We start from the raw sequence: 25967 nt of genomic DNA, 5'->3' as shown, positions 1-25967 counted from the left end.
TACAGGTAAGTATGCACACACACACACACACACACACACACACACACACACACACACACACACACACACACACACACACACACAGAGAGAGAGAGAGAGAGAGCAAAGGAGTACATATGTTAACACGTACACACACACAATACAAAGGACACACACTAGCTGATACACTCACCATATTGAATACTGAACTCACAGGCATGGTCTGGCTGCCGTGTAGTGCACTGATAGCTGCCTGCGCTTCAGCGTGAGAGGAGTACTTTACAAACGCACAACCTGAGAGAGAGAGAGAGAGAGAGAGAGAGAGAGAGAGAGAGCAGTCAGTCACTACCCACGGGGCACACACTGGTTGAATCAATGTTGTTTCCACGTCATTTCAATGAAATTACATTTTTAACCAACGTGGAATAGACGTTTAATACCCACATCATTCAAACCCGCTTTCATTAGAAGTTAATTGATGAAGCCTAACGATGATGCTTACACTTACAGTGTAACCCTTACTACCACTGAAGCATTACTATCGATTAAACCTAGTGATGAGTCTAGATGATCAAGCTCACAGCAAATATTCGGCATCCCCTATGCCATCGTTCCCATTCAACTCACTGAAGGAGCTCACTGATGAGGCTTACTGATGACTGTGAATGATCAAGCTTACAGTAATTATTGGGCTTAGTTGTGATGGAGCCTATTGATTAGTGTCAGCCCACTGATAATGAAGTGAAGCAATGAAGCGGCACTGAAGAAGCTAATGAGGTTTACTACTGAAGCCTGCCAATAAAGCGCACTGATGAAGAGTGTACGGTGAAGTTACCCCTAGACGCAGATCTTGGGTCAGTTTGGCATTTTTCCCACAAATGGTTCATGTTAGGATTGGGGGAGGGGAAGCTGATCCTAGTTCTGTACCTAGGGGAAACTTCACCCCGAGCCTGATGAAGAGGATGGTAAAGCTTTTAGGATCACTGTTAGCCAGACATAAGCTATTGCACATCTAAAGATAAATGCCGGAAAGGATTCAAGGATTCTAATTCAAGGTGTAAATTGTTCAAACTCAAATAAATACAAATAAATAGATAAATAAATAAATGTCTTTAATGATATGGCGTGAGGATGAACATAACAAAATGATGAGAAGCTGAAACCACAGACACTGACCTTTACTGTTTCCATCAGGACCTCTAAGGATGGTGCACTCTTCAATGCTGCCGAAGGACTCGAAGAGACATCGCACATCGTCTTCAGACTGCTGCTTGTTGAGCATGCCCACAAAGAGTTTTCTGTCTTCTGAAACAAAGAGGAACTGGTCATGAAAAGGTATGTGTGTGCGCGCGTGTGTGTGGTGCCGGGAGGTTTGTTTGAGTGTGTGTGGGTCTGTGAATGTGTTCAAGTGTGCAAGGATTTGTGTGTGTGTGTGTGTGTGTGTGTGTGTGTGTGTGGTGTGGTGTGTGGTGTGTGTGTGTGTGTGTGTGTGTGGTGTGTGTGTGAGTGAGTGAGTGAGTGAGTGAGTGAGTGAGTGAGTGAGTGAGTGAGTGAGTGAGTGAGTGAGTGAGTGAGTGAGTGAGTGAGTGAGTGAGTGAGTGAGTGAGTGAGTGAGTGAGTGAGTGAGTGAGTGTGTGAGTGAGTGTGTGTAAAGGGGCTGCTCTCCCTGACAGGCTGTCCTTGCCGAGTCAACAAGACTAATCTCGGCTTTGGCCTTGCACAGGGGCGAATGTTAACAAGTGTGGCCCGGAGATCACCCCCCCCCCCCCCCCCCCCACACACACACACACACACACACAGAGTGGAGGGAAAAGTACTCCATTGTCATACTTGTGAAAGTCACTCAGTAAAATAATATCTGAGTAAAAGTTTAAAAGTATCTGGTTTTAAATGTATTTAAGTAGAGTGGTAGAAAAAGTACTCGATTGTCATGCTTAAGTAAAAGTTAAAAGTTAATGCAATACATCATATTCATTATATTACATAAACCAGTCTTGTTTTTTTATGTACGGACAGCCAGTCTTGTTTTTTTATGTACGGACAGCCGGACACTAAGGCTCAGACATAATTTATAAACGCAGTATTTGTGTTTAGTGAGTCAGTCAGATCAGAGGCAGTAGAGATAACAATGCATTATATTGAGCAGGTTTACATTTATTCTCATGAATCTTGCACTGGCGGAAGAACTAAGCTATTTTTGTTAGATGGGCTAGCTGTAAAGTCAAAATTGGCTATGTTGTAAAAATCTGCTTTTTGGTCTTAATTTAAGGTTAGGGTTAGGCATATGGGTTTAACATTGTGGATAAGGTTAGGTTTAAGGTTAGGGTTAGGTTTAAAATCAGATTTTATGACTGAGGCTACAGGGTCGACGTTATGGGCTACTGTCACGCCCTGACCTGAGAGAGCCTTTCTTATGTCTCTATTTAGGTTTGGTCAGGGTGTGGTTTGGGTGGGCATTCTATGTCCTTTTTTCTATGCTTTGTATTTCTTTGTTTTGGCCTGGTATGGCTCTCAATCAGGGACAGCTGTACATCGTTGTCGCTGATTGGGAGTCATACTTAGGCAGCCTGTTTTCCTTTGGGGTTTGTGGGTAGTTATTTTCTGTTTTGTGAGTATACCTGACAGAACTGTTTGGCCGTCGTTTGTTTTTTCTTTGTGAAGTGCCTTTTCATCCAAAATAAAAGATGAACAAATTCCACACTGCACCTTGGTCCTCTTCTTCCAAAGACAGCCGTTACAGCTACCGTACGTCCTTGCCCGTCAGAAGAAAATATTGAAATATTGATCATTTATTTGACCGAGACCTGCCAGACAGACATACGTATCAATTTCAGATAAAGCCTCTGAGTGAGCAAAACATTATGTGTATGTGTATACCATGTATCTGATTCTGTCTGGACAAAAATACTATGGCATGTTATACTATTTCTGTCCAGACGGCATCAGATACATGGGTTACATTTAGCAAGACAGAGGGGTGCTGTTTTGCTCGCTCGGATGCTTTCTCCAGTGAGATTGTTCAAGCAGAGAGGAAGAGGCAAAGGGAGAGGGCCCACTCTCGCCAAAATCAGTCCATGATAAGCCCAATGTATTTCGATGGATATAATATGCAGACCTAAGCTTGTTGCGTGCCTTCCCACTTTTGGGACAACGACTCCCATTGTTAGGGTGGAGACATGAGCGTCTCAACATTACCGTAAATTCCGGACTATAAGCCGCAACTTTTTTCCCACGCTTTGAACCTCGCGGTTTAAACAATGACGCGGCTAATATATGGATTTTTCCCGCTTTCAATTTTTTTTTCTCCAAAAAAACACATTCTGTGACGTGCTCAGTTTTTTGGCGGCATGAAGCTTTCATTAGACCAATGAAATTGCCGAACGGGTTAAGGTCAAACAGTGACGAGAGCGACAATGAAAACGATCCAATATCGGAAGAAGCAATTCTGAGGCTATTCAACTCCGACACCGAAGGAGATGACTTCAGTGGTTTCAGTGCACAGGAGGAGGAAGATAGTGACCAATGACTTTCTTGGTAGGCTACTGTTTACTGCAAATTTTTTATTTTTTTGTTACAAGCCGTGTTTCGTTAAAGCCTATTTATTTTTGTTACAAGCCGTGTTTCGTTAAAGCCTATTTATTTTTGTTACAAGCCATGTTTCATTAAACCCTGTGTAAAGTTAATTTGTTTCAATGTACCGGTAGGCACCTGCGGCTTATAGACATGTGCGGCTTATTTATGTTCAAAATAATATATATTTTTTAATTCAGTGGGTGCGGCTTATATTCAGGTGCGCTCAATAGTCCGGAAATTACGGTATATACACAGGGGCAGAGCCAGAGGGGTGTCCGGGGTGGCACTGGACACCCCTGACATCTGATTGGAAACCCTGGGTGACCCCCAAAATTTAATTCGCTACTGGCAGTTTGATGCTGATTGACATCTCATTTAACCTCTTGTTGAAAGAAGAATTTATTTTGACGTTTTCAAATCGAAGAGGAGGAAGAGAGAACATTAACTTTGGTTGCGAGATACAGGAGAATAACTTACCCCAATTTAGCCTAACATTATGTTTACATCTGTGCTAGTAACACATGCATATACAGTGCAGTGTCGTAAGTTACAGTATGCAAATGTTTAGCTAATGTGGAGTAACTAGTAGGCTACATCTGTCAGTGTTCAGCAAGTTAACATTCAGCAATTTGAAATCCATTAACTCAGTTAGATTTTCGTACTTGAACTCAAAACTAACAATTGTTATTATCAATCTGTTAACGTTACTCAAAATATTACCACAATTTGCAGATAGCCTGTTTCTATCGTAAAGGTGTAAGAAATTATAGCTAGCTAAGTTACTTACTGCAGAGTAGGGCTAGCCATGATCTAACTTGTAACTGAGGCTGGTAGTTCATTTTAAGGTACAGTTATGATAATGGGGATTTGTAATTAAGATTGAGATTGGACTAAAATGTGGGTAATTGGATGCCTAGATGTAACCATAGACCGTCTTATTTTTGCATAGGGTCAATTAAACATGAAAAGAAAGGGAGATATATCAGACTTCTTTATAACTTCTTAAGTTTGGAGTTATTTCTGTGGGGTTTTTGTGTTTCGGTGCATCCGGGGTCTGCACCTTTTGGGGGGGGGGGGGGGTACTGTCACGTCCTGACCAGTAAAAGGGGTTGTTTGTTATTGTAGTTTGGTCAGGGCGTGGCAGGGGGTGTTTGTTTAGTGTGTTTCGGGGTTTATGTTCTATGTTTACTATTTCTATGTGGTTTTCTAGTTTTTCTATGTCTATGTTAGTTTGGTCAATGACCTCCAATCAGAGGCAGCTGTTTGTTGTTATCTCTGATTGGAGGCCATATTTAAGTGTGTTTGTTTTCACTTGTGTTCGTGGGTGGTTGTTTCCGGTTTAGTCTGTACACCTTACTGGACTGTTATAGTCGTTATTTTGTTTAAGTGTGTTATCTTCAATAAAGCGAAGATGAGCAATATACCCGCTGCATATTGGTCCGATGATTTCTCCTCTTCAGACGACGAAGAATATGACAGAATGCATGTGGCAATGCTAAGTACACAAGCCACCAAATACAGAACGAAGTTCTTGAGGTCTTAGCTGAGATGGTGCAAAGTGAAATAATAAGAAATAAGTAAAAGAAAGTGAAGTTTTTAGTGTAATTGCAGATGAAACCAAAGATTTAAAGAAAAAAATAACACGTCTTTAGATGTGAGGTACTATTACAACGGGGCCATCCACGAAAGCTTTTTACACTTTCAGTCAGCTGAAAGCTTAGATGCAGCAGGCCTCACAAAAATGATAATTGATTGCCTTGAAAAACATGGTCTGGACTACAGAAATAATCTTGTGGGGCATGAGTGGAAAGCATTCTGGTGTGTCTGCACGGATTTAAAACAGTGAAAGTTTTGCATTTTATGTGCACTGTAATGCACATTGTTTGAAATTGGTTCTTTTCGATGCTGTAAAATCAGTGCCTGTGGCAGTTAACTTTTTTGCTCTCCTGCAGAAGCTGCATAACTTTGTACGTTCATCTCAAGTGGCTTGCAGTTTAGAAAGAGCTGTATCCACAGCAGCAGCCCAGGGAAATACAGAGACTTACGGATATAAGGTGGGCATGCAGATACATGCACGCCGTAATCTGAGGTACAGGCTTCCAGCAGTTCTGAGAGTGCACAGGATATCACACTTGAAAATAGTGGTGATAGATCAGTGGAGGCAAGGGGCCTTCTTTCTCAGATAGATTTACATTTCAAAGGGCTTTTGGTTAACTTTTGTAAAGTGCTTGGTGATGCCAAATGTCTTTCTGACATGCTCCAATCAAGCTCTCTTGATCTAGCAGGGGCTGTGGATCTAGTAGGTGCCCTTACAGACACATTGCAGTCCTACAGAAGTGAGGGTTACTTTGGAGAACTATGGAAAGAGGTTGAAGAGATTGCAGAGCACTGCAAAATAAGTATACAAACATTGTGTAAAAGACAGCCTAAAACAAGCTTAAGATTTCACGACTCATTGATAATGAGCACTGTAGGACAGAAAAATAGTGACCAAAGTGATGGTGAGAGCTTCCAAAGAGCTATCTTTTATCAGATGCTTGACAGTCTCACAGCTGAGCTGCAGAGGCATTTTTCAAAGAAGAATTGCGAGATAATGCAAGGGGTCCAGTCTCTCAACCCTCTCAACATTCTTGAATGAGGAGCCTCTTTTTGCCTTTGCTCAGACCTTTGAGTCAGATTTAGAGGACCTCAATGAGGTTCATCAAACCAAGCGGCTTCTTGATAGGAGAGAGAAAAGTGGAAGGGACAGACCGTCTACTCTCCTTGCGCGCTGTTCGGATGCTGGCTTCCCTTCCCCTTAAGTGAAATTATGTTTTGCCAAAATTATATGACATTACTCCTGTCTAAATAAAATCATTAAAAATCCTACACCAGAGAGCATGACTTAGTCACAGAGGATCATTAGCTTCTTTAAAAGAATAGCTGAAGATTGTTTCAAGTCACAGGTGCATAGGCCTATGACTATTTTATTGGGAAGCCTGCAATTTGGGCAGTCTGCATGGCAATAGGCCTTGCGACTGTCATTGAAAAGCGTCTAAAATATGTGTGAAGATAATGTATCTTGAGTATAATTTCAAATGTTGAAACAAGAAGAAGGGGAGGGGGGTGTGGCAAAGATAAGCATCTCTCCAGAATGCTCTCAGCTGTCTCCCGAAAATTATTGCGCATTCATTGTGTGAATTGTTTGGCCATTGATTGTTTCTTTTTTATTAATTCCCCATTACATATGTCACCAGTAGGCCTAGTAAATATACCATTAATGCATGCATTAATTACAGTAAAACATTGCTTGCAGAGTTCACAACCGGCTACACTTGTGAGAAACAAGCGTTGAATTATTTCATAGCCATCATTAGTGAGTTTTGTCAATTTGTTAATTGTCTTTTGTTGGACTGATCCATGTGAGCAATGAGCATGGTTTATCTGTTCTGATAACTTTAATAAGGGAGAGCGCACCTGAGCACCCTTTGGAGTCCTAGGCTGTGCGCAAATGTAGAAGTGCCCATTTGGGATGTCTGATTTCTGATTGTCTTAACTCACCACGTCCACCAATAATAAGCTGAGCTTTGCAGTAATACAACAAAGTCTGTTTTTCGAAACATCATTGCGAATAATAATAGTTCCTCACAGTCTTTGGGAAATCTTTCCAACACTTTCCCAGCCTCGATAATCACCAGGCCTCCACAGTTGGAGGGGCATGTGATTTCTTTAGGCGGGCACATTCTTTTCCCAGGGACCTACTATAATTGTTTTAATGGATGTTATAGTAAAGACCATAGGTCTGCTCGTGAGTTTGAAGTTTGGGGAAGCTTACAATTTATCCTAGCATTTCTACCGATCTGCGTGCCAGTTATGATTATTTTTATATGATCATTTTCATTTCATTTCACTAATAAAGTTTTTGTTTCTCAAAATCATTGTCAAGTGGTTAATCATAAAAAGCGGAATTTAAAAGATACAATTCAACTAATGCTAGTGCACCACTCTCTGCCATATGGACACATTGATACACCGTGATCCAATGGCAACCAAAGAAATTAGCGCATATAACTTACATTGTCAATGAAGTAAAATACATGGGCCTAACGCCTACAAATAAAAACAGTAGAAAATATCATGATGAAAATTCATGAATTTCTCTACTCCACTTGTCTGCCCCCCTTTCTATCTGTCTTGACTTGAGCTATCCCTAGTGAAGTGCAACATTATAAGCTACCAAATCAATTGGATCCTCACCAAAGCTGTCGCTAGCTAACTTGCAACATTGTATCAACTAGCCTATTCCGGGCCCTCAGTTCACAAACTCAACTGATTCATTCTGAAATAGCACATATGGAATCATGTAGTAACCAAAAAAGTGTTAAACAAATATATATATTTTATTATATTTGATATTCTTCAAAGTAGACACCCTTTGCCTTGATGACAGCTTTGCACACTCTTGGCATTCTCTCAACCAGCGTCATGAGGTAGTCACCAGGAATGCATTTCAATTAACTGGTGTGCCTTATTAACCTGTTATGGCTAGGGGGCAGTATTTTCACAGCCGGATAAAAAACGTACCCGATTTAATCTGATTATTACTCCTGTCCAGAAACTAGAATATCCATATAATTATTAGCTTTGGATAGAAAACACTCCAAAGTTTCTAAAACTGTTTGAATGGTGTCTGTGAGTATAACAGAACTCATTTGGCAGGCAAAAACCTGAGAAGATTCCATACAGGAAGTGGCCTGTCTGACAATTTCTTGCCCTTCTTGATTATCTCTATCCATTACAGGGGATCTCTGCTGTTACGTGACACTTCCTACGGCTCCCATGGGCTCTCAGAAGGCATCAAAAAGCTGAATCGTGGCTTTGCAGGCTCTGGCTGTAAAAAAGTAGCGCGTTTGGATAGTGGATGGTTACAGTACTGTGAGACTCAGGCGCGTGCCCGAGTCGACCCCATGCTTTGTTTTCTTTCGTCTGTTTACCTAAACCAAGATTCCCGGTCGGAATATTATCGCTTTTTTTACGAGAAAAATGGCATAAAAATTGATTTTAAACAGCGGTTGACATGCTTCGAAGTACGGTAATGGCATATTTAGAAATCTTTTGTCATGAAATGCGCCATGCTCATGACCCTTATTTACACTTCGGATAGTGTCTTGAACGCACGAACAAAACGCCACTATTTGAACATAACTATGGATTATTTTGAACCAAACCAACATTTGTTATTGAAGTAGCAGTCCTGGGAGTGCATTCTGATGAAGAACACCAAAGGTAATCAAACTTTTATAATAGTAAATCGGAGTTTGGTCAGGGCTAAACTTGGTGGCTGTCTAAATAGCTAGCCGTGATGGCTGGGCTATCTACTCAGAATATTGCAAAATGTGCTTTCACCGAAAAGCTATTTTAAAATCGGACACCTCGATTGCACAAAGGAGTTCTGTATCTATAATTCTTAAAATAATTGTTGTGTTTTTTGTGAACTTTTATCGTGAGTAATTTAGTAAATTCACCGGAGGTTTGCGGGGGGTATGCTAGTTCTGATCGTCACATGCTAATGTAAAAAGCTGGTTTTTGATATAAATATGAACTTGATTGAACAAAACATGCATGTATTGTATAACATAATGTCCTAGGGTTGTCATCTGATGAAGATCATCAAAGGTTAGTGCTGCATTTAGCTGTGGTTTTGTTTTTCGTGACATTATATGCTAGCTTGAAAAAAGGGTGTCTGATTATTTCTGGCTGGGTACTCTGCTGACATAATCTAATGTTTTGCTTTCGCTGTAAAGCCTTTTTGAAATCGGACAGTGTGGTTAGATAAAGGAGAGTCTTGTCTTTAAAATGCTGTGAAATAGTCATATGTTTGAAAAATGGAAGTTTTTGTATTTTTGAGGAATTTGTAATTCGCGCCACGCCTATCATTGGATATTGGAACAGGTGTTCCGCTAGCGGAATGTCTAGATGTAAGAGGTTAAAAGTTAATTTGTGGAATTTCTTTCCTTCTTAATGTGTTTGAGACAATCAGTTGTGTTGTGACAAGGTTGGGGTGGTGTACAGAAGATAGCCATATTTGGTAAAAGACCAAGTCCATATTATGGCAAGAACAGCTCAAATACGCAAAGAGAAATGACAGTCCATCATTATTTAAGACATGAAGGTCAGTCAATCTGGAAAATGTCAAGAACTTTCAAAGTTTCTTCAAGTGCAGTCGCAAAAACCATCAAGCACTATGATGAAACTGGTTCTCATGAGGACCGCCAAAAGAAAGGAAGACCCAGAGTTACCTCTGCTGCAGAGGATAAGTTCATTAGAGTTACCAGCCTCAGAAATTGCAGCCCAAATAAATGCTTCACAGAGTTCAAGTAACAGACACATCTCAACATCAACTGTTCAGAGGAGACTGCGTGAATCAGGCCTTCATGGTCAAATTGCTGCAAAGAAACCACACCAATAAGAATAGACTTGCTTGGGCCAAGAAACACAAGCTTGGACATTAGACTGATGGAAATCTGTCCTTTGGTCTGATGAATCCAAATTTGAGATTTTTGGTTCCAACCGCCGTCCCTTTGTCAGACGCAGAGTAGGTGAACGGATAATCTCCGCATTTGTGGTTCCCACCATGAAGCATGTAGGAGGAGGTGTGATGGTGTGGGGGTGCTTTGCTGGTGACATTGTCAGTGATTTATTGAGAATTCAAGGCACACTTAACCAGCATGGCTACCACAGCATTCTCCAGCGATATGCCATCCCATCTGGTGTTCGCTTAGTGGGACTATCATTTGTTTTTCAAGAGGACAGTGACCCAAACACACCACCAGGCTGTGTAAAGGCTATTTGACCAAGAAGGAGAGTGATGGAGTGCTGCATCAGATGACCTGGCCTCCACAATCACCCGACCTTAACCCAATTGAGATGGTTTCGGATGAGTTGGACCGCAGAGGGAAGGAAAAGCAGCCAACAAGTGCTCAGCATATGTGGGAACTCCAAGACTGTTCGAAAAGCATTCCAGGTGAAGCTGATTGAGAGAATGCCAAGTGTGTGCAAAACTGTCATCAAGGCAAAGGATGGCTCTTTGATGAATCTCAAATATAAAATATATTTTGATTTGTTTAACACTTTTTTGGTAACTACATGATTCCATATGTGTTATTTCATTATGTAATGTCTTAACTATTATTCTACAATGTAGAAAATTGTAAAAATAAAGAAAAACCCATGAATGAGTAGGTGTGTCCAAACTTTTGACTGGTACTATCGGTTGGCAAATTCACACACGTAGGTAGTGAATTTGACCATATTGCTGTCCTGTCTGATCCTTCGAAATGTAAGAAGTAGTTTTGGTTCAGGGAAAATTAATGGGAGTAAAAAGTACATATTTTCTTTAGGAATGTAGTGGCGTAAAAGTTGCACACACACACACACACACACAAACTAATTGAAGGCCGAAGCCTTCACAGTTCTCATGGGATGGCACCATTAAGTCTCACATCTTTCTTCGAGAAACAACTTGTAACACAACAAACAAAAATATTCAGCTGGAGATTAAATCAATAGGAACCAATAAATGTTTCACTCCCTGGGGTGTGAATGTTTGAAGTGATGCACCATGGACAGACCAAGTATATAGGACCATAAACAGGTTGTCGACCAGAGTATGTCCATCAAACCAAATTTATGATGAGAGTTTCACTTAGGGCCAGTTTTCCTGACACAGATGAACCCTACTCCTGGATTAAAAACCACTCTCAATGGGGAATCTCCATTTAAAGAATGTATTTGTCCAGGACTAGACTTAATCTGTGCTCAGGAAACCGGTCACTAATGTAACAACACCATTTTAAATAAGGGCTTCATTCACTACATTGGCCTAAACTGAGAGGCCTGTGTTCCCAGGTCTGAATCAGTTCCTGGTTAGTGGGGAAGAATGAAAACCAGCAGTGGCGCAAGGCCTGGATTTGAGAATGAGGCACTAAGAGAAACAGGGGGGGGTCAGTTCCTGGTTAGTGGGGAAGAAGGAATCAGTTCCTGGTTAGAGGGGAAGAATGAAAACTAGCAGTGGAGCAAGGCCTGGATTTGAGAATGAGGCACTAAGAGAAACGGGGATGGGTAGAGGTAGAGGAAAGGGAGGTGGAGATGTAGAGGAAGAGCGAGGGAGAGAGGTGGGAAACAGGAGGGATGGAGAGAGGTAAAGGAAGAGAGAGGGAGAGAAGTAAGAATCCTTCTCCAGCTCATCCACTGATTGTTTCTCTCTTGTCTCCCCAGCTCCATCAATCACAGTTAGAGGATCAGAATAAACAGGGAGGAAGTCATGCAATCCCTCAGTAACTCTCACTCTCTCTCTCTCTCGCTCTCCTCATTTGCTCTACCTCTTTATCTCTCTTTCTAAAAATGGTTCCCTCACACTCTCTATTTTTCTCTCTCTTCTCCCACTCTCCTCTCCTCCGCCATTCTCTACTTTTCTCTCTCTCATACAACAATGTTTATTCATGTTATGTTGCAGGCAGAAATATGTTAGTGTGAAACAAAAAGAAAATCAAAAATTCTCACTGCACTGGAAGAATGCTATCTTGAACTGGTTAATCAGTGGCCCATGTGTGTGTGTACTGTATGTGTTTGTGTGTGAGTCCTTTGAAGAAAATGAAAGTTACTGAGATTTGTTTAATGAGTGACTTTTAAAAGGCCATAGTTGACTGACCTCTTCACTCTCTCTAGCTGATGCTATTCAAAACTCTCAAACTTGTGTATGCTTAATTCACAACTAAATATGTTATGCATGAAAAAAAAGAATAAGAGAAACATCTAAAGAGGGGAGGAGCTATAGGAGGAGGACAGGCTCATTGTAATGTCTGAAACGGAATAGAGTCAAGCATGTGGTTTACATATGTTTAATGTGTTTGATACTGTTCCTTTTATTCCATTCCAGCCATTACAATGAGTCCATCCCCCTGTAGCTCCTCCCACCAGCCTCCTCTGATTTGTGTGAGTGTGTGCTTGTCTGGGCCAGAGAGGGGTAATGGTGCCACTGATGTGGGACGGTCGGCAGCTATGTTTAAAGAAGTGGAGCACTACCTCCTCGACTCTCGCTGTCCGCAGGCTTCACCTGGATAGGCCTGTTCATCTGGAGAGGGAGAGAAATTGAGAATAGAGAGGGTAGGAGGGAAAGAGAAAGAAAGAAAGTAAGGAAGAGAAGACAGAGAAGAGAGAGAGAGAGATGTTAGGATTGCTTACCTAACATCAAGATATAGCTGCACACCATTTCCTAAATGTCATTGACAGCGTTGGCAAATAAGTAACAATACTTGTAAATATGTTTTGAGATGTAATTGTGTAGGTTGGGAGAGAAGGACAACCTTTGAGATTTGATAGTACAGGTTCAGGAATTTAGAGAGAGGGATGAAGAAGGATGGAAAGAGAAAGGGAGAGGTTGTGTGCAAGCTCTGTTCAAGTACATTGCAGTTCACCCGGGCCTCATTACAGATATATACATTTGAATTGGTCTGACTAGGTCTAACTTTCTGCCTGCCTGCTTGCTTGTCTCTCTTTCTCTCTGTCTGTCCGTCCAGCTATCTGTTTAACTAATCTAGACACCCAGCTCTCATATAAGGCCTTGTCACCCTTTTCCATTCCTCTTTCCATTCCCCCTACACTCCTCCTTTACACTCCTCATTTCATTCCTCCTTTACACTCCTCATTTCATTCCTCCTTTAAACTCCTCCTTTACACTCCTCATTTCATTCCTACTTTACACTCCTCATTTCATTCCTCCTTTACACTCCTCCTTTACACACATGATTTTATTCCTCCTTTACACTCCTCCTTTGCACTTCTAATTTCAATCCTCCTTTATACTCCTTTACACTCCTCATTTCATTCCTCCTTTACACTCCTCATTTCATTCCTCCTTTACACACATTATTTTATTCCTCCTTTACACTCCTCATTTGCACTTCTAATTTCATTCCTCCTTTACACTCTTACTTTTCACCCCTCATTTCCTTTCTCCTTTACAGTCCTCCTTCCATTCCTCCACTGCCTGTCTGTCAATTCTGGCTGCTTTCCCACTGCTCTCCGGCTCAGTAATACATGAAAGCCACAAAATGCTCGCTGCCAATCAATTTTTAATAATGCCAATCGCCACACTGCCATGAGGGAAGGGGAGAGAGAGGGGGAGGGAAGGGGGAGTAATAGAGAGAGGGGAGTGAGGGAGGGAGGGAGAGGGGAGGGAGAGGGAGACTGGGGAGAGGGGGGGTGAGGGAGGGAGAGGGAAGCAGAGAAGGGGGGAGTGAGAGTAAGAAGGAGAGGGAGACTGGGGAGAGCTGGAACGATGTGCCACATAGGGGAAAGAGGGAGCGAAGTGTGTGTGTGTGTGTGTGTGTGTGTGTGTGTGTGTGTGTGTGTGTGTGTGTGTGTGTGTGTGTGTGTGTGTGTGTGTGTGTGTGTGTGTGTGTGTGTGTGTGTGTGTGTGTGTGTGTGTGTGTGTGTGTGTGTGTGTGTGTGTGCATGCGTGTGTGTTATCAGGTAGTGTATGAAAGGATGTATGCTTCATGGTTCTGCAATTCTCCCACTTTGTTGCATTTACAATGTACAGACTAACCAAAACAAAAACACTGTTGAATGCTACACCTTAATGAATGAAATCCGTGGTTAGTGGACTAGGCAGCACTCTGGATGAGATGGAGCTCAATAAAGCCATGTTTTGCTCTAAAGTAAACAACCAGTAAACTACTAGAGGCTGACAATATTAGGGGAACAATTTGGTATATTACTGTCTTTTTACCATCTCTTCCTCAGTGTAAAAAGTCCAGGTCTGCTAAATCTCTCAATGCACTATAACACTCCTTCTTTTAAGGCCCAGTCACCCTTTCTCCCTCCTTCCCTCCCTTTTCATTCATCACCAGTAAATGTTTTTAATGTGTTTTGATGCATTATTTATATCACCCTGGCTGCTGATATTGAGAGAGAGGGAGGGAGAGAGAGAGGAGTGAAAGAGAGAGGGAGGTGTGGAGAGAGGGCTATGGGGAAAGAGTGGTAGAGAGACTGAAAGAGAGCGAGAACGAGAGAGAGCAAAGAGAGAGAAAAAGGGCTGGAAAGAGTGACAGAGAAATAAGTGGGACTAACAGAAGTCACAGCTAGATGGTAGCATTGAGCAACATTATGCATCACTCACAACAGCCTACAACTCTCTACCTCCCCATTCTCCATTATACACTTCCCTGAGAGAAAATACCATCTCCACCTCAAATTCACACAAAGGAGCACCATTAAACGCACCCACATTCACATGCATGTACAAACATACACTCAGGCACTCATACACATTTGCACGTCCACCCACGGTGTCTTAGTGAGAAACAGACTTCTTACTGTTTTCTTGTGAGTTGAGAATTCTATGCTTCACTCACACACACACCTAGTCTCTCTCTCTCTCTCTCTCTCTCTCTCTCTCTCTCTCACCAACAAAAGCACCTTGCCTGGGAACATGCTCCTCCTCCTGCTACACACACAGAGCTCAGCCCATTGTTGCTCCAGTGCTGAAAGTCCAGTCCTGCAACAGCACAGCTCTGTTAGTTTGGCCTTGCAGAACACATGATGTACAATCAGTCTGCTGGTGTTGAGCGCACACACACACTTCTCTCCCTCTTTCCCCTATGTGGCACATCATTCCAGCTCTCCCCAGTCTCCCTCTCCTTCTTGCTCTCACTCCTCTCACACAAACACACACACGTCACGGTTCATGCCGTTCAAGATGAGGGAGGACGATTTATTTTTCATGAGCATGGCCTTATTTCTATTACAGCATATTGGATGACTGTCAGTCATATTCCATTCACCCAGTTCAATGTAACATCGATAGGTTAAGGCTACTACATGATACTCAAATTTGCCCTATATAATACCCATCATGAGGTTGCTACAACCTAGCCAAGAAATGAAAGTTTATAACATAGGCGCACAGGTTGAAAGACAAATAGGAGTAATCAAGGTGACAGACAGTGACACATTCAATACCGCCTTGCACACTCTTGCCTGCATCTAGCTGATCTCGGGTGTAAACATTATTCCAAAACAAAAGTTTCAATTGGATAAATTCAGGGTGGTCCCTCCTTGATTCGTTCCATTTGCTCCCGTTTAAGAAATGTTTTGCAACAGAATCGGCGGAATGAATACATCCGTGATCACCGCACACACACAGCCACATACTGTGTCATTACTTTGCTTGTTGTATAATTCTTTCTCGTATATTTGCGCTCTCCTCCTCTCACCTTTTCCCTTTTGCTGTCTATGACCAGTTGCAAAAATCTCTCTAAGCCAAACCACTACACAACCTACATCCTTGTCACCATATTAAAGTTATAGTCAACAAACAAGAACTAACGCGTTAGTACCCATAATGTAATCCATGTGTACAATCACGCAGTACAGTGTACAGAAAGCAGTTTAGCAGTTACACCGGAGGGCCCCGATGGCAATAAATTAATAAAACCGCAAGCTTACCTTGACTTGGAAAAGTTGCAGTGTTGGATAGCCTTAGTCAGCTAACATAAAAAGCATTCCTTTCTGGTTTAGTCAGGCTGTTGAGTAGGCTAAATTAGCTGCATTAGCTTAAAGTAAGTGAAAGGTAAACTAAGAAAAAAATCTAATGAAATATAGCTAACTCTCTCTCGGCTGCTTGTGCTTTCAGTAATAGATTCATTCACTGACACTTTGATTGGATGGACAAGATGTTAGTTCACACTGCAAGAGCTCTGATAGGTTGGAGGACGTCCCCCGGAAGTCGTCATAATTACTTTGTAAGTCTATGGAAGGGGGTGAGAACCATGAGCCTCCTAGGTTTTGTATTGAAGTCAATGTTCCAGAGGAGGACGGAAAATAGCTGTCCTCTGGCTACACAATGGTGCTAGCCTAGAGGGGGCTGTTGAAGCTACAGTAGACATTAAAATAAAATACAATAAAATGTTATTGGCCACATACACGTGTTTGGCAGATGTTATTGCTGGTGTAACGAAATACTTGTGTTCCTAGCTCCAACAGTGCAGTAGTATCTAACAATTCACAACAATACACAAATCTAAGAGTAAAAGAATGGAATTAACAAATATATAAATATTAGGACGAGCAATGTCAGAATGGCATTGACTACAATAAGGTAGAATAGAATACAGTAAATACATATGAGATGGGTAAAGCAGTATGTAAACATTATTAAAGTGAATAGTATTCCATTATTAAAGTGGCCAGTGATTCCATGTCTATGTACATAGGGCAGCAGCCTCTAAGGTGTAGGGTTGAGTAACCGGGTGGTAGCCTGTTAGTGATGGCTATTTAACAGTCAGATTGACTTTTGAACAGGCCGTGGCTCGGGTGGTTGATGTACTTGTTGATCTTTTTGGCCTTACTGTGACATCGGGTGCTGTAGGTGTCCTGCAGGGCAGGCAGTGTGCTCGGCGGTGCAGTTGCCGTACCAGGCAGTGATACAGTCTGACAGGAAGCTCTCAATTGTGCATCTGTAAAAGTTTGTGAGGGTCTTAGGGGCCAAGCCAAATTTCTTCAGCCTTCTGAGGTTGAAGAGGTGCAGTTGCGTCGTCTTCACCACACTGTCTGTATGGGTGGACCATTTCAGATTGTCAGTGATGTTTACGCCGAGGAACATGTTCTCCACTGCGGTCCCGTCGATGTGGATAGGGGCATGCTCCCTCTCCTGTTTCACGATCAGCATCCATGATCAGAATTCATTGCAAAACAGTGTCTTTTAATCAGGCATTTAGAATAGATTTATCTACAAATTTTAACTTTTAAAATATTTCACTTAAAAAAAAAATGTATTCACTGAGTAGGATGGTCCTCCCCTTCCTCCTCTGAGGAGCCTCCACTGACACACAGACAACTATGTTTTCATAATAGCAATAAGATAAAAGTGAATCACATTGAGGAGAAAGTCTAACACTGGAGGAGAGGTCATTTCCTTAACAAAATGAGAGAGCACTGCTTGAAATTCTTACAGTGAGAATGAGACTTTACTTTCATATTCCTTCCTCACATAGTAGCAGTAGTCTTTTGTTACAGTCCTCAATTTAACTGGTGTTTACTTAGAAATTGCATATTGTTATGACATTACTATTACTAATAACTACCATTTCATGCTTTAACATAACATACAATTGTATTGGCCGTCAAAACAAATGTGTATTTTTGCTCTGTTGTTTAATTCCAAACCTCACAGATACCACACACACTGGGGTGGCAATTTACCAATTTAATTGACTAAGAAATAAATAAAAACAGACAGAAAGTATCAATTGTTACTGTTGTTTTCTAACTACCATCTGTGCCAGGATTGTAAAGTAAAGTGTTAACAATTCTCCCTTCCTCTCACACCCCTCCTCACTATAGTAAGACAGGACAAGTCCTTTTCTTTCACATCTCATACATATGGGAGAGGAGAGAACAATTCTCCAAGACCTAGTTGTTTGGCCACGTATTGAGTAGCAAGTCAGTCACATGGGAGGAAGCAAAACAAATGCTAAATAAAAAAACATCAAGATGAATTATGAATTGGCACACTCTGTGCTTCTCTTGGCGTTTCCTGTAGGCAGTCGGCTACTCTAACTGTGACATGGTCAGACGCTGCATCACTGATAAGAAGCTGTGCTGTTCAGGGTACAGATGTACACGCACACGCACACTCCCACGCACACACACACACACACACACACACACACACACACACACACACACACACACACACACACACACACACACACACACACACACACACACACACACACACACACACACACACACACACACTCACACACACACTCACACACATATTGTGCAAATGATGATAATGTCCTTTCAGTTGTTTGAAAAGACCGCCTAAAATTCCAGGCTGTTTTGGTGGGATGGAGTTTTGACCTGCCTGTTGACATCACCACGTGGTAAATTTATTAACAGACCAATAAGAAAGAGAGTTTCAAAACCTCTCTGCCAATAACAGCTAGTTTACAGTTTTCCTCAGACAGTCCTAGCTAAATTAATATCTTTGCTAAGAAGCTATTTAGTTTCGTTTTGACTCTTTTAATTGGAAACAATCACAGTAAGGTACTTAATTGTTATCAATAAATGATTTGATATTGAGATAAAAACGTCTGCATTGTACGTTTAAATTATTTAGAGTTCACAGCCTGCAATCCTTCACAATTAATTTCCTTGACAGTCCTTCTCTCTTTCTAGAATCCATTCATCTTAAAGGGACTCATACAAAATAATACTGGGTGTGCGGGCACATGCAGTTTCAAATGCTAGGCAGAAAAAAAGACTTTGGGAAAATATCAATCTATCACGTCTTCTGTGGCTGATTTGTCTTTGTCTCCATCAGCCATGTGTTCAGCAGGCTACATACTAGTCTTCACTCCTCTTTGTCTCCATCAGCCATGTGTTCAGCAGGCTACATACTAGTCTTCACTCCTCTTTGTCTCCATCAGCTATGTGTTCAGCAGGCTACATACTAGTCTTCACTCCTCTTTGTCTCCATCAGCTATGTGTTCAGCAGGCTACATACTAGTCTTCACTCCTCTTTGTCTCCATCAGCCATGTGTTCAGCAGGCTACATACTAGTCTTCACTCCTCTTTGTCTCCATCAGCTATGTGTTCAGCAGGCTACATACTAGTCTTCACTCCTCTTTGTCTCCATCAGCTATGTGTTCAGCAGGCTACATACTAGTCTTCACTCCTCTTTGTCTCCATCAGCTATGTGTTCAGCAGGCTACATACTAGTCTTCACTCCTCTTTGTCTCCATCAGCTATGTGTTCAGCAGGCTACATACTAGTCTTCACTCCTCTTTGTCTCCATCAGCTATGTGTTCAGCAGGCTACATACTAGTCTTCACTCCTCTTTGTCTCCATCAGCTATGTGTTCAGCAGGCTACATACTAGTCTTCACTCCTCTTTGTCTCCATCAGCTATGTGTTCAGCAGGCTACATACTAGTCTTCACTCCTCTTTGTCTCCATCAGCTATGTGTTCAGCAGGCTACATACTAGTCTTCACTCCTCTTTGTCTCCATCAGCTATGTGTTCAGCAGGCTACATACTAGTCTTCACTCCTCTTTGTCTCCATCAGCTATGTGTTCAGCAGGCTACATACTAGTCTTCACTTCTCTTTGTCTCCATCAGCTATGTGTTCAGCAGGCTACATACTAGTCTTCACTCCTCTTTGTCTCCATCAGCCATGTGTTCAGCAGGCTACATACTAGTCTTCACTCCTCTTTGTCTCCATCAGCCATGTGTTCAGCAGGCTACATACTAGTCTTCACTCCTCTTTGTCTCCATCAGCTATGTGTTCAGCAGGCTACATACTAGTCTTCACTCCTCTTTGTCTCCATCAGCTATGTGTTCAGCAGGCTACATACTAGTCTTCACTCCTCTTTGTCTCCATCAGCTATGTGTTCAGCAGGCTACACACTAGTCTTCACTCCTCTTTGTCTCCATCAGCTATGTGTTCAGCAGGCTACATACTAGTCTTCACTCCTCTTCTCACATCCTTTCCTTCAACTGTTTCACACCAATCTAGCTCTAGCTTTTGTCCTGTTTATGTCTTCTCTCTTTCTTTTCAAGTTACAGTTTGTCGATAGTTTAAGCATTTATAGACAATTTACAGGGGACTATCCAAATAAATATACATACAAAATATATATATATATTTAAATATACAGTACATTTGCCTTATTTTTGTCTGTCTGACAAAAAAATGCATCAGAGTTTGTGACAACAGCAGTTCATTTAGCCTTCAAACACATTTGAAATGCAACCAATATCATATTACAGTTAGATAATAATAGAACGTACAGATGTGTTGTTTGGATGAGAATAACCCTGCAACACGCATGGATTGCTCGTATGCAAGCTGTTGATATCTCGTATGCAATACATGATCTGATGAAACACACAGGCACATGAACACACACACACACACACACACGGATCGCTCTATCATTAGACATACAGTATGCAGGCAATCAACAGCCTCTGACGTTTACATGGTAATTATAGGAGACACTATAAAAAGAGAGGGTCTCTATAAGAAAGGCAGAAGGTGGTGGAGAGGGAGAGAACGAGAGGGAGGAGGAGAAGGAGAGGGAGGAGGAGAGGGAGGAAGAGAAGGAGAGGGAGAAGAAGAGGGAGAAGATGAAAGAAATGGGAGGAGGAGAGGGAAAGGAGGAGGAGAGGGAGAGGATGAGGAGAGGAGGAGAGGGAGAGGGAGGAGAAGGAGAAGGAGAGGAGGGAGGAGAAGGAGAGGAGGAGAGGGAGGAGAAGGAGAGTTAGGATGAGAGGGAGAGGGAGGAAAGGGAGAGGAGGAAGACAGAGGAGGAGATGGAGAGGGAGGAGAAGAAGGAGAAGAAGGAGAGGGAGGAGAGGGGGAGAGGGAGGAGGAGAAGGAAGGAAGAGAAGATGGGGAATGAAGGGAGTAGGAGAGAGAGGGAGGACAGAGAGATGAGGGGGAGAGGGAGGAGGAGAAGGAGAGGGAGGAGAGGGAGAGGGAGGAGAAGAGGGAGGAGAAGAAGGAGAGAGAGGATGAGAGGCAGAGGGAGGAGAGGGAGAGGGAGGAAGAGAAGGCGAGGAAGGAGAGGGAGAGGGAGGAAGAGGTGAGAGAGGAGAAGAAGGAGAGGGAGGATGAGAGGGAGAGGGAGGAGACCAGGGAGGAGAGGGAGAGGGAAGAGAAGAAGGAGAGAAAGGAAGAAGGGAGAAGGAGAGGGAGGAAGAAAGGGAGGAGGGAGAGGAGGAGGAGAGGAGGAGAGGGAGGAGGAGAAGGAGAGGGAGGAAGAAGGGAGAAGGAGAGGGAGGAAGAAAGGGAGGCGGGAGAGGAGGAGGAGAGGAGGAGAGGGAAGAGAAGAAGGAGAGGGAGGAAGAAGGGAGAATGAGAGGGAGGAAGAAGGGAGAAGGAGAGGGAGGAAGAAAGGGAGGAGGGAGAGGAGGAGGATAGGAGGAGAGGGAGGAGGAGAAGGAGAGGGAGGAGAAGAAGGAGAGGGAGGAGGACAGGGAGGAGAAGAGGGAGAGGGAGAAGGAGAGGGAGGGAGGAGGAGGGAGGAGGAGAGGGGGGAGGAGAAGGAGAGCAGACAGAGAATAAGACAGAAGGGAAATTGGTGGGTGAAAGGTTAAGGGCAAAGAGAGGTGTTTATGTGCACGTGTGCCTGTGTGTGTGAGAGAGAGAAAGAGAGGGAGAGGGTGTTGAGTATTTCCAGAGCCTCTTTCTAAACCCACTGCAACAGAATGCATAAGCTTTGCAGTGTAGATTAGGTGACACGAGAAAGCCATAAATTCTCCTTTCTTTCCCCAGAAGTGGACATAAATCAAGCTACGGCAGCAGCAGCGTGCCATCACTGGATTTGCTTTTACTTATCTAATGAATAAGAAATGAAAAACAAGTTCAAAAGCTGTCAAATTTGGAACTTGGCAAAATCTTTCTCTTCCTCCCTCCCTCTCTTTTTCCTCTGTCTAGTGGTCACTGAGGTAGAGAGAGTGGGCTTTAGTTCATTTGGGTATTTATGTATTGTGTTGTCATCCAAAGTATTCCCTGCACACACACACACACACACACACACACACACACACACACACACACACACACACACACACACACACACACACACACACACACACACCCCCCCCCCCCCCCCCCCCCTTCTCAGTCTCTCACACACACAGACACACAAGCACATACACATCCTCTCCTGTCTCCTCTCTGTGGTAGTGTGAGGAGCAGTACAAGGGCATGGTGACTGACAGTCCATTACCACACCCTCCACTCGCTCACTCTAACATCCAGAGACAGCGAGAGAGACAACTGTGTGGGGGGGTAATAGTGTGTGGGCGGCAGGTAGCCTAGCTGTTTAGAGCGTTGGGCCAGTAACCGAAAGGTCGCTGGTTCAAAGTCAAATAGGTGAAAAATCGGTTTATGTGCCCTTGAGCAAGGCACTTAACCCTAATTGTTCCTGTAAGTCACTCTGGATAAGAGCGTCTGCTAAATGACCAACATTTAAAGATATGTAATAGCAAAACAGGTATTAAACAGGTTTTTGTAATCCTGGATGCTGAGTTATTCACCACAATCCCTGGGTAATGCCTGTTAACAGTTCCATCTCAATTATCAATGCGCATCCACTGTCCCACAGGCAATTTATAAACTTAATCTACCAATAAGGTGCCATCCATGTCAATAATGACAGAGTAACGCCTGCAAGAGTTATGTAATGTTCAACCTCCATCTCTCTCTTAACTCCCTGCCCCTGGACCATCGGCACCTCGGGAGAGTGGGGGGATGCATTGTTCTATACTTTAGACTGACTTATCTTTCTCTCCCTCTCTTTCTCTTCTCTTTGCTCTCTCTCTTTTTCTTTCTCCCTCTTCGTCTCTTTCTCTCTCCCTGCCCCCCCCCCCCCCCCCCTTCCTCCAGTCCTGGAGACAGAATACTGAAGTGTTACTTTCAGAAAGGGAGGGTAGATCTGAGGCCTAGGACCGTAGGGACAATTTACGGCTGTAAGTAATCTCTATAGCAGGGAACTTCCTTCTCTCTGGCTGGAGTAAACACAATTATGCATGGATACACACATGCACACAGTCATGATTAAGTGCGTGCACACATGCAACAGTATGAAACAAAGAGATCAGACACACATGATAATACACTTCTCAAACTCCTCACTAAAACCAAGCATCCTGAGACATACGCAAACACCTGCACACGGACAGCCCAGACACAGACTCCTGACTGCTCTCACCCTTCTCTCTCTCCCTGGCTGATTTAATACAGAACATGGAGGAAGAGAGGAGGGGAGTGTCATACTGACAAATCTGCCTGTAAGGCTTTGGCTAAGAAACAACAGTGATTCTTTCAGTAAGCCATCACCATCCGCTCAAACTTCAGAGGATAACTATAGGTGAGAAATTTCCCTCTCCCACACATCAAACACTCTCATTACCATAATACTTTTGCAATTGAATCACTGTAATTTAGTCTGTGTTGAAACCAACTCACAGACTCTCTTTAAGAGTGTGGAACTTTTTTTCCCCCTTGAAAAAGGTACACACACACACACACACACACACACACACACACACACACACACACACACACACACACACACACACACACACACACACACACACACACACACACACACACACACACACACACTCACACACACTCACACACACACACACAGACTCCTACAAACACAGGATGATCCTCCACCCTTGGAAAGTGTCAAGGACAGACAAGTGCATCTGTCAATCACATTTCTCTATCTCTCATCTGCTCTTTTTCCATTTCCCACATTACTGCCTTTATTCAATTCCACCGCTTCAGCTATTCACCCCTCTAACAACAGGGCTCCTTAATGAGCAGCACACCACTGTCTTCTCAGTCCCACAGAAGAATGATTAGAATCATTTTAAAACTTCAATCATTCCAAATGCAATACCTGAGACAGAGAATGAGAAAGAAAAGAGACAGAGGAAGACGCTGGCACCGCTGAAATTAAACCGGCGGCTCCTAATTTGCCCTTTGAACAAAGCTGAAATATGTCCCCCCCCCGGTGTAACGTTAGCAGGCCCACCACCACTTCCCTCCCTGCATCTTAATTTACTAAATTGACTTGGGCTTCGTTTGTGGACACATTCGGAGGACGTGGCGAGGCCAGCCAAAGAAAGGAAAGCAAGAAAATGATCTTAGTGTGCGTCCAAAATAGCACCCTATTCTCTATATAGTGCACTACGTTTTACCAAGGCTCATAGGACCCTTAAATTGCATCCGTCAATATCTCTACAATGTCTAGCATGTCTACAGAGGGAGGGAACTTTATCAGAACGCAAAGCTCCAGGGTTGGTCCGGTCCGGTGCATTTATAATGAACCCTGGGAAAAGTCAGGGGTCAAACCTTCTCTCACTCTGAAGTATACTACTAATTCCAATACGTTAGACATTCTTGCATTCCCTCCTCTGAACTATCGACTTACTTCCATTGTAAATGCTAACAGATAGATAGAAAAGTCAGATAATAAACATTATTTTCTGCTAAAGGTGGTTATACTTTAAGACTTTTGGAGAAAATCTAACAAAATAATCACAATCTCCTACATTGTTTGGTACCCCGTGTGAGGATTACTTACAGTTGAAGTCGGAAGTTTACATACACTTAGGTTGGAGTCATTAAAACTCGTTTGTCAACCACTCCACAAATTTCTTGTTAACAAACTATAGTTTTGGCAAGTCGGTTAGGACATCTACTTTGTGCATGACACAAGTAATTTTTCCAACAATGGTTTACAGACAGATTATTTTACATATAATTCACTGTATCACAATCCCAGTGGGTCAGAAGTTTACATACACTAAGTTGACTGTGCCTTTAAACAGCTTTAGAAGCTTCTGATACACCAATTGATATAATTTTAGTCAATTGGAGGTGTACCTGGGGATGTATTTGAAGGCCTACCTTCAAACTCAGTGCCTCTTTGCTTGACATCATGAATGAATCAAAAGAAAAGAAAGAAGAAAGAATTCAGAAAGAAAATTGTAGACCTCCACAATTCTGGTTCATCCTTGGGAGCAATTTCCAAACGCCTGAAGGTATCACGTTCATCTGTACAAACAATAGTACGCAAGTATAAACACCATGGGACCACGCAGCCGTCATACCACTCAGGAAGGAGACGCGTTCTGTCTCCTAGAGTTTAACGTACTTTGGTGCGAAAAGTGCAAATCAATCCCAGAAGAACAGCAAAGGACCTTGTGAGGATGCTGGAGGAAACAGGTACAAAAGTATCTATATCCACAGTAAAACGAGTCCTATATCGACATAACCTGAAAGGCTGCTCAGCAAGGAAGAAGCCACTGCTCCAAAACCGCCATAAAAAAGCCAGACTACGTTTTGCAACTGCACATGGGGACAAAGATCGTACATTTTGGAGAAATATCCTCTGGTCTGATGAAACAGAAATAGAACTGTTTGGCCATATTGACCAGCGTTATGTTTGGAGGAAAATGGGGAGGCTTGTAAGCTGAAGAACACCATCCCAACCGTGAAGCACGAGGGTGGCAGCATCATGTTGTGTGGGTGCTTTGCTGCAGGAGGGACTGGTGCACTTAAAACAATAGATGGCGTCATGAGGCATGAAAATTATGTGGATATATTGAAGCAACATCTCAAGACATCAGTCAGGAAGTTAAAGCTTGGTTGCAAATGGGTCTTCCAAATGGACAATGACCACAAGCATACTTCCAAAGTTGTGGCAAAATGGCTTAAGGACAACAAAGTCAAGGTATTTGGAGTGGCTATCACAAAGCACTGACCTCAATCCTATAGAAAATTTGTGGGCAGAACTGAAAAAAGCGTGTGCGAGCAAGGAGGCCTACAAACCTGACT

General features: G+C 42.7%; 1 protein-coding gene across 9 annotated transcripts in view; it reads right to left on the bottom strand.

Moving 5' to 3' along the window:
* LOC106583566 (CUGBP Elav-like family member 4) overlaps nt 1-25967 on the bottom strand; it is a 129223-nt gene that overhangs the window by 16895 nt on the left and 86361 nt on the right. For 3 of the 9 annotated variants that reach the window (XM_045705391.2, XM_014167906.3, XM_014167901.3), the window contains exons 3-5: nt 12616-12664; nt 1156-1284; nt 173-273 (exon numbers count right to left, since the gene is read on the bottom strand). In XM_045705391.2, the coding sequence (XP_045561347.1) occupies nt 173-273; nt 1156-1284; nt 12616-12664 (279 nt within the window). The remainder of the gene's footprint in view (nt 1-172; nt 274-1155; nt 1285-12615; nt 12665-25967) is intronic. The other 6 variants (XM_014167903.3, XM_014167907.3, XM_014167904.3 and 3 more) reach the window with 3 other exon arrangements.

Source organism: Salmo salar, chromosome 22 (genome assembly GCF_965601325.2).
Source record: "Salmo salar chromosome 22, fSalSal1, whole genome shotgun sequence".
NCBI classification, from domain to species: Eukaryota; Metazoa; Chordata; class Actinopteri; order Salmoniformes; family Salmonidae; genus Salmo; species Salmo salar.
Note: the sequence above shows the minus strand (reverse complement) of the source record. Positions and strands in the feature narration are given on the sequence as shown.